At 31.5% G+C, this 9,700-nt stretch overlaps 2 protein-coding genes across 2 annotated transcripts; one reads left to right on the forward strand and one right to left on the reverse strand.

Annotated features, from left to right (window-relative positions):
* The first annotated feature begins 5,795 nt into the window (after window positions 1-5,795).
* On the forward strand, window positions 5,796-6,716 carry LOC114162404. The gene has a single exon (XM_028046274.1). The coding sequence runs from the start codon at window positions 6,038-6,040 to the stop codon at window positions 6,494-6,496; it is 459 nt and encodes a 152-aa protein (XP_027902075.1). The 5' UTR covers window positions 5,796-6,037; the 3' UTR covers window positions 6,497-6,716.
* Window positions 6,717-6,902: 186 nt separating this feature from the next.
* LOC114162405 (small heat shock protein, chloroplastic) lies at window positions 6,903-8,212 on the reverse strand. Its single transcript, XM_028046275.1, has 2 exons — window positions 7,805-8,212; window positions 6,903-7,487 (listed from the first exon to the last, which is right to left on the reverse strand). Exons 1-2 carry the CDS (start codon window positions 8,064-8,066, stop codon window positions 7,054-7,056), a joined length of 696 nt encoding a protein of 231 aa, XP_027902076.1. The 5' UTR covers window positions 8,067-8,212; the 3' UTR covers window positions 6,903-7,053.
* Between the last annotated feature and the right edge of the window lie 1,488 nt (window positions 8,213-9,700).

Here is a 9,700-nt window from a genome sequence, read left to right on the forward strand (position 1 = left end):
AAAATATTAATTTGTGAACAAATATAATTAGAAGTAGAAAATAATTATAATTAAAAAATTAAAATTGTAAAAATAAATTAATAGTGTTTTCAATCCGGCTCGAACCCGTTTAACCTGTGGATTAAGTGAGTCAGGTTTAGTTCAATCCACTTTTGAAAAAAATAAAATTTTCTCAACCTAACCTAGTTCAAACCCATAGTGAGCTAGGTTGGCTCACAAGTTGAAACTCGTTTTGACATCTCTACCGTCAAATGATCTATCTTATGTGGTTCTAAGATGAATGATGGTTTGTAAATTACTAATATTAAGTTGGAGAATAAAGCATAACTACTACATTTAGCTTGGGAGTTTGCTTATGAAAAAATGACTTGGGCTAAACTCATGCATATTCGATTTTTTAAGTTTAAGTATAGGAAATATATGTTCTTCAGATTATCATCAATTTAGTATGGAATTAAGGGTGCATATGGTATTCTTCTTGAAAATACATTTTGGATACTAGGTAAAGGTGATTATATTAATCTTTGGAATGATTGTTGGTGTTTTGACACTTGCATATCAAAATTGGCTAAAATTTCTTATTTTGATATAGTAAATAGTAAACGTTATACCTTGTTTGTTTAACTTGAACAAATACTCATGGAAACTTTTTTTCTTTTGTTGCCTAATTTATGCAACTTTTTTTAATGATTATGAGGATGTGGATGTGCATAATTATATTATGGATGATACTGTTGTACTTCTATAAAAATTGCAAAAAGGTACTTTTAACATCACTGTTTCTTAATTCACTTTATATTTCTTTTTTAGTTTTTAAATCATTTGGTTGTTTTGAAGAAAAAGTTTAAATTTCATTTAACATAATTTCACACTGTAATAGGAATGCTTGCCGTATGGTTTGATTCAATTTTCATATTAAAAATATATCCAAATCAAGTATAAAAAATATGTGTGCAGTTAGAAAGAAAGAAAAAAATTCAAATTGGAACTTTTTATTTTTAATTCTAGTTTTTTTATGTTGTTAAAATATTTATTCTTTCTTTTCACCTTTAAATTAATATATAATAATAATAATAAAATGTTATTCAAAATTTGATAAATATATTAAATAATAAACTAATAAATTATAAGATTAAATACTTAATAACATTAAAAGCTAAAATCATATATTTTTGTAGTTCAACACTAATAAGTATCAAATAAAAAATCAAGTTAAACAATATAAAAATACAACATGCCAATATGACAAATTTTGTCAAATCATAAAAAAAATGTAAAAACAAATTATATCAATTGTGTGATGAATTCTCAAATTTTCATATAATTGCAACTTGTGGGGAAATAAACATCATCATTTAAACTTTAATTGTACTCATATTTTCTCTAGTAATATATAATGTGGTGACTTAAACTAGAACAAATTTTTTATATAGCGTGTTAATATCTTTTGGTTGTATTATATATTTTTTTCAAAATTTATAATTTGACTAAAATGTATTCTCATTTAAATTATATATAATTTCATGTTAATATAATTTTTTTTTCATATTTTTTAAATATGTTGTTATTGATATTCAATTATAACAAAAATTTAACATGAAGAAATGAAATTATCATTTAACCGTTATTACATTAAATTCCACATTTAGTATAAAATTATGTCCTTAAAATTTGGTCTCCAGCATTTCCTTTTATATTATTGTAAAGGATGTTAAACTAAACTAAAAATAAATATATGACTTAAAATGAATTAGGGGAATGAGTTGTTTTTGTTAATCCCATAGTTATTGCGTTTAATTCTTATCTGAAAAAAAATGGACTTTAACTTTGATGGGGTTAGGTCTGTTTGATGTGCAAATGAGGGAAAAACATTTTAAAAGAATGGAGTTAGTCAGTTGGAAAACAACAACTTAGAAAAGTAATAATAATAAAAGGGACTTTGTGGATTTAGAAGATCTTTGTCTCATCTTTTCAGCCACTCTGACAATGACGTTATTAAATCGGCTCACACCACCTACGACCACTTAAAGCAACTCTCTTTGTTTATTGGCTATTGTCTCACCTACTAGTAAATGCATACTTAGCAACTCAACAAAAACTATGTCTCTATGTACATATCGATTCTTCCTATACACTATCATTTTATCGCTCATCAATACATCAATACATCAATACATGTATTTAAATTTAATTCAATGTCACAAAATTAACTTGTAAAGTGATAATAGATGCAATAAACAATAAATTTTTCAATAGAAGCGATGTAATAGATTTAACAAATTTCTTTAAGATAGACTCAAACTCATGACTTTGATACTATATTAAGAAGTCAATTTTAAGTTTAATTTAACCTTGTCAAATTAGTTTGTAAGGTGAGGTTTATACTCACTTATATACTATAACTCACATTATCTTTAGTCGAAGTAAAATCTCCAACCACCAACACCATTTTTATTATTTTTACAATTACTTATTTCTCTCATTCATAATGGCTAGTAAATATCTTCCATTCCTCTGTACTACCTAATAAAGTTAGTAAAATCTTTCATTCCTTTTCAAAAGGCCAAATTGTGCGGGGAAACTTATCACCAAACTTCAAAGAGAAATTTTGTAGGGATGGAGACATGAGAGAAGGAAGATTTCATGGGTGAAGTTGGAAAATATATGTAAAACTAAAGAAGATGGTGGTCTAAAAGTAAAGGACTTGGAAATGTTTAACATAACTTTATTAGTAAAATGGAAATAGAGACTTGGAAATGATGAACCTGAATTTTGATATCTAAATATGACTCATGGAAAGCATCAGATGAGTCAAGAAATCTTAATTATGACTCATTGTGGTGGAGAGATATTAGAAGATTATGTGGGGAAGGCCAAAAAGGAAATTGGTTTGATCATAACATAAGGTGAAACTTAGGAACAAGTAATAAAATCAAATTTTGGGAAGATAGATGGTTATGTGAGTTCCGCTTAAAAGAAAAGTTGCCTAGGCTATATATGAATTCAATTATAAAGGAAGAAAAATTAGGAGATGCTAGATTTTGGAATGGTGACCGATGGACATGGAACCTACCATGGAGGAGAGAATGGTTTTAATGGGAGAGGAATATGGTGACTCTTTTCATGTATGAGATTGAAGGGAGAACTTTGAATAGAGATAAAGAAGATGAATGGACATGGAATGATGGAGAAACACAAAATTATATGGTAAAATCTGCATATAAGAAGTTAAATAGTAGAATTAGAGATAAAAAAACATATTTATACTATATCTTTTGGAAAATAAAAGTCTTACCAACATCCAAACTCTTCTCTTGGAGCGTGAGTAATAATAAGATTTTCACACGAGACAACTTACAACATATGAGTGTAGAGTTGGGTAATAGAATACACATCATGTGTCAATCTTGTAGTGAAATAGTTTTACATTTATTCTTTACTTGTAGGTTAACTACACACATGGAATTTGTGTGATTTTTGGAGAGGACATCTTTTTGGGTATCATAATAGTGCAAAAATACATTTTCTTGAATTTAAACATCTTTGTTTAAATAAGAAATTTGATATAGTGTGGAAATGTATATGGATGACAATAGTTTGGAGCATTTGGATTCATAGGAACAACATTATTTTCAGAAATGTAGTATTGAGGGAGTTTTTTTCAGTTGCACAAATTAGAGTTTAGGCATATATTTCTAATCAATATTCATAAGCTAGTTTCTCATATTTTGATTGGTGTATATGCCCAATCACATGTTTAAAATCATTGTGGATTTAATCACATAAAAAGAAACGGTTTTAGCCATGCTGGTCTCTTCGATTTATCCTTCATTGTATAATACATGTTTGTGTTGCTTTTATCTATGTGGGAGGTGGTCGTTGCCCTTCTCTTTTGGTGTAGACTCATTATTTGAATGAGTCTTTAACCCTTCATGGCACCATTTTTGTGAACTTGACGGACCTAAGTTTCAACAACCATGAGTAAAATGATGCCTATGGAATAGCTCATATGTTCAGTGCTACTCTAAATGCCTGGCTTTTGAAAATCATGGAGATATTAAACGATGAAAGCAAGGAAAGTGAGAGCCACTGTAATCAGGAGGAATTTAACAAGTCGTGGAAAGTTAATTTCAAAATAATTAATAAAGAGATTGTACAAGACAATCTAAAAGAAAGTTTATATAATTACAACTTTAGATGTGAGGAACACTTTTGTTATTTGTTCAACTATATGTTGTTTTGGTTGGTATTGTGGTTGTTAGGAATTCTTTTTGAGTCTGTTTTTTGCGAGAGATTTTGATTTTTATATTTTGTTTTAAATTTGTAAGAGAAAATACTTATGAGGTGGCTATCTTTGTTTTTTTCTCTTTATTTTATTTTATTTTTTTATGTTTTTTTATAAGGGTTGGACAACCTATTGTCTTCTTTCAATTTATTTGTTATTGCCGATTAAGAAAAATTAGTAGCGAATAAATCAACTATAATAGGCACTAAAATGCATCGGTATTTTCATTTAGTGGTTAGATAGAGAAGTAAATTCTCAATTGTATACTGATGGAAAGTAAAATATGAATTTGAATAATTAAGCTTCAGACAATACAAGGTGCCTTTCTAAAAGTTCGCTTCTTTATCTCTTTGGACAAGATAAATAAAGCACTTCTTGGACACCGAAGCAACCTCATCTTTCTGAGCATGGAACTATCTCACCCAAAGCGTGTGAGAAAAAATGTGTTAAGCAAGATTATTGGCAAAGATATAATAACCATATATTGTTTATTACATATATACCACCCCACATATATACATACATACCAGCTACTTTTACACAGACTCTGTAAGAGAAACAGCCAAATAGCAGTTAGCAGTTGGCAGAGGTTAACTAATTTATATTTTTCTAGAGACAAATACAAACAAAGCCATTAATCGAAGTACACCCAACCTTAAACTTTTGTTCCTTATAGTACCCGAACCATACATATATAAACTGCATTTGTTGCGTCACCGCCCCTGCATGACTAACTCACAGAATTAATATAATCTCTCTTTATTCAACCATCCAATCTCTGCTTTCCTTCCTACCGAAAGCCAAAGGAAGAATGAGGTTCTTTTGTTGCATCCCCTTGTTCTGTTGTGCCTCTCATTTCTATCAGTATCAAACAATTAAGAGAAAATTCAGCAATTTTTGCTTTTAAAATTGTCTTGGACGTCACCTTAAACCATGAACTGATGCAATTTTAGAGAAAAGTAAACAAACATAACTATACATGTCGTTGGAAGTATCACAACAGCGTAAATCAACTGATAGAGTTTGAATCTTTAAATCTGCTATTGTGTTAAAGAAAGGGTCTAACCATGTGGTTCAAAAGTAAGATTTTTTTTTCTTGCACTTGAATATAAAAGGAACAAAAATACCACTGAACCTTATATCTAGTTGTAGTAGATTTTTTTCTTCCCCACCTAACTGGGGCATGGTAGTTTGGTCCCAAAGCTAAGCCAAGCTTCTGCATGCCCACCCAATCAAATGAGGCCACTTGCATGATTTTTCAAGTGCATAGACTGTTATGGCACAACCATATACTATGCAAAATCATATAGGAGTATAAATGCTGCATCAGTTGGGTTCTGGAGGGATGAAAAAAAAATAGTTAAATGAGCAATGCAATATTCTGCTACTTTCCCACTAAACCGACCTATGGTGCATGCGTGTTGACAAATCTTTCATTTTGCATTCTCTACACAAAACATATTTTACTTACTCATACTTTCTCGCCCTAATCCACAAGTTTCTTTCTCAACGGAAAGTCACCTTTCTACTCCACTCCACACGAAACAAACCCCTCCATTTTTTTAAGGATCCTACCTCACTATATATCTCACATGCTTTCCTTTCATTTTCTCACTCAAACTGCCTCTCCCTTCACCTGCTCTCTCTCTCACATACACATATTCACAGTTCCATGCAGTTATCTTTATAGCTTTCTCTAACAACTTCGCTTTTGGTCTTCAACCACCTGATTTATACACCCTTTACAATAAAATGGGCAATTGTGTTGTTCTCTATAAACCCAGTTCAGGGTTTTGCATCATGCCAAAAAAGGTTAAGATTGTCAGGGTAGCTAAACCAGATGGGAAGATACTAGAGTTTGGCCCCCCAATTCATGTCAAAGATATCTTGACAAACTATCCAGCTTATGGTGTTGGAGTTTCAAAGAAAATCACAGAACCTCTTTCACCTGATCATGAATTGAAGTCGGGGAGATTGTACTACTTGCTTCCTTCTTTGCGTTCCCCGTCAAATCTTGCATCTTTAAGGAACTCTGAGACAGATGGTGGGATAAAGAGGATCAAAGTTATCATAACGAAGCAGCAACTTGAGCGGTTGGTGAACAAACAGATCTCCGTAGAGGATATTCTATCAGAGGTTCAAACGGTTGGTGTTAAGTTTCTGAACAATCGGAAGTCCAAATTGGACTCTATTCCCGAAGAGAATGAGTAACATACAACATAGAAATCCTATCTATTTCTCTTAATTTTCTGGCTGTTTCACCTTTCATTTCCTTTCTTCCCTCGTTATAGTACCTTCTTTGGCCGTTGTTGTAATGCTTTATGCTTAACTCTTTCTTTTTTTAAGGAAGTTTGGTTGTAAAAACTGATAGAAATATGTAAAGGCAGACAGAGAACCTAGCATAGAAAAATATTTACGGGCAGTTTCTGAATTTTGCATTCCCTTTTTCTTTTGTACAGGTTTCTCATTAAGTTTTTGTCACGGATTAAGTAATTAAACTCCTAATTAAGATATACACATGCTAAGGATTAGTTTCTTTTCACATCTTTTTATGGCTCATAACCAATTTGATGTTCCAAAGACATGATTTAGCAAAACAGATTTTTCATCTTATGAATTAGTAAGAGGAGGAAACTGACATTTGCTAGAAAATTTTGCAACAGCAATTTATTTCAACTTTTTTACACACTTAATACCACATATTTTACCCGTATATGATGGGTATGTATGGTAAATTACAGCGTCGCAAAGCACAAAGCATAAGCATCTCAATGAACTTCCACATCAATAACCTTGCGTTCAACCTTGATCTTGGGAATGGTGATATAAAGCACGCCATTTTTCAACTCTGCCTTAACCTTGTCCTTCTCGCAGTTATCTGGAAGCTTCAGACGGGTGTTATAGGAACTATAGCTCCTGCTGGACCAAGAGTCATCACCACCTTGTTCTTGTTCACTCTTGTGACCACCATTTATGACAAGCACATCGTCCTCCACCGATACCTTAACATTTTCCTTAGAAAGACCTGGCATGTCAAACCTCATTCTGATCTCGTGTTCTTCATCTTTGATGTCCCAAGGGGCACGCATCTCACCTCCTCCCACGTTTCTTCCGGGGAAAGTCATGGTATCTTCGAAAATTCGGTCCATTGAATCCAAAATCTGGCGCATACTCCTCATGGGTGACCACGGGTCCAAGAGACCTGCAATAGACCACACTACATGTCAGTGTACATGTTTAACTATGTTGGAAGCAAGTTCAGGTAAACGTAGCTACCATCACTTTTCCTCACTCAAAGACACGTATCGTATTATAAACTCACAATGGATCACTTAAATATCAAACATTGAAATGTTGTTTTCATATGAGTTTGCTTAGATTTTAGGTATCTGTAGAAATTGACTTAACTAGGATTTTCTTGACTTTTTCTATAGTTATTTATTTCTCTTCGTTATGCTTGTCACGGTTTGTGGGTAATTGTGGATAGTACATTTGTGCGAATAAGAATGGTAATCTTACCAAAAGGGGAAATGTCGAGGGCAGTTCTACGTGGCTTTCTCTCAACCGCAGTAGTTTGGTCGCCCTTGTTAACGTGTTGCACTTCCACAGAGTGGTCTTTGTTATCACCAGAAGCCTGAACCCTCATTCTTTGTAGCCTAGGAAACTCTTTCCTCGACGGAAAAGAGGCCATGCAAGGTGTAACAACATTGTTCTTGGGTTTAACAGAGTACCCTGTTTTTGGTGACAGTAGAAGTGATGAAGTTGACAGTGTTTGAGCCATTGGGATTGACGAAAGAAAAGACAATGTGGGATTGATTAACGATGATCGATTGGTGTTGTTGATGAGTGTGAGATGTGGAATTGTTGAATATATAGAGAGGGGATGTGAAAGGTGGAGAAGGGTCTTGAGAGTTTGAGAGAGAGTGTGAAAGTTCTGGACCCAACACTTGGACAACCTCGCTATGTTTGTTTTTATCTCACTACTACCACCTTCGGGAATGGTCTTCAAAATTTATTTCACCTCATAAAATTTGTAATGGTTTTGTTTTGTTGATTTATTTTTTGGGAATTGACAAAAAAATATTAAGTTAACTAGTAGGAGAATACTGAGAAATACTTAAAGTGTTTGATAAATTTTCAGAATCTATTCCTTTCTTTCCTCTTCTACTGGTCAAACAGTTGCTTCAAAACTTTAAAACTCGTATGGAGCTTATTTTTTCAGTCAAAATAAAAATTACAATTTTCTTTTACCTTGTATTTATATATGAAGAAAGATTTATAAGAAACCTGGAAAACAATAAAAGAAAAAAAAATGAAAAACATATCCTTTTGTTTTGTTCCTTTTCTTCTTCTTTCTTTTAATTATAATTTTTTTGTCTAAAAAATAAAACAAAAAAACAAAAGGTATAGTAATGAAGAAAAACCCTATCTGCTTTTGTGCATCTTTTTCTTACATAAGAGTGGCTGAGAGTATAAGAGTGGCTCTCTGGGCCAAGCGTTATTGGGTTTCACTCAGCCTCCAAGGAAAGCCCACCTATTTTCTTATATGCCAAAACATTTTTTTATTATTTTTTAATAATTATCTAATGTAATTGGATGTGGTATTTGATAACAATAGATGAATAACAAATTTTTATTTTACAGTGATTCTGAAAAAATCACTCCTGAAGAAAATAAATCTTTCTTTTTGTTTATTTATCTTACTTTTGCTTGATGTCAATGTAACATAAGTCATTAGCTTAATTCCTAATACAAAATAAATATTAAAGCTGTTTCGCTTCATGATTACTTTCTTATGCATTCGTTTATACGATTATTATTAATATATTAAAACATTTCGTATGTTGTTAAAATACTCCTTGTGTCAAAAAAGATAGAACACTCCTTCCATCTCATGTTATTTTGTATATTAAAATAATGTACACTTTAAAAAAATATTAATTATACCAATTGCAATAGCAAAATATTTCTCTTTGACAAATTTACAATAGGTATTTTTTATTGATAATTATTTGAGTTTTTAGGACAAAGAATATTACTAGAAAAAGTTAGAAAGAAGCGAATATTATATAATACATGAACTTTTACAACGATGTAACGAGAAGAAAGAAAAAAACACAAATTAAATCCAAAACTTTCCGACAGTATTAAATAACTCTACATACATATTAAATTTAATTTTTTAAAACGTAATGTCGGTTTTATCTAAACGCGAGTAAATATAGGCCACTATAAAATATTTTTCTTACCGTGAGTGTACCTACCTTCAATTTACAAACATCACAATATTGACCTTATCAAGTTATAAAAGTGTAATGAAAATAGACTCGCGTGTTAATAATGTAGTTCAACATTTGACACTACGAATAGCTAATCTAGATACGTCGGAAAATTATATATTTCTTGGATTACGAT

Source organism: Vigna unguiculata, chromosome 9 (genome assembly GCF_004118075.2).
Source record: "Vigna unguiculata cultivar IT97K-499-35 chromosome 9, ASM411807v1, whole genome shotgun sequence".
NCBI classification, from domain to species: domain Eukaryota; kingdom Viridiplantae; phylum Streptophyta; class Magnoliopsida; order Fabales; family Fabaceae; genus Vigna; species Vigna unguiculata.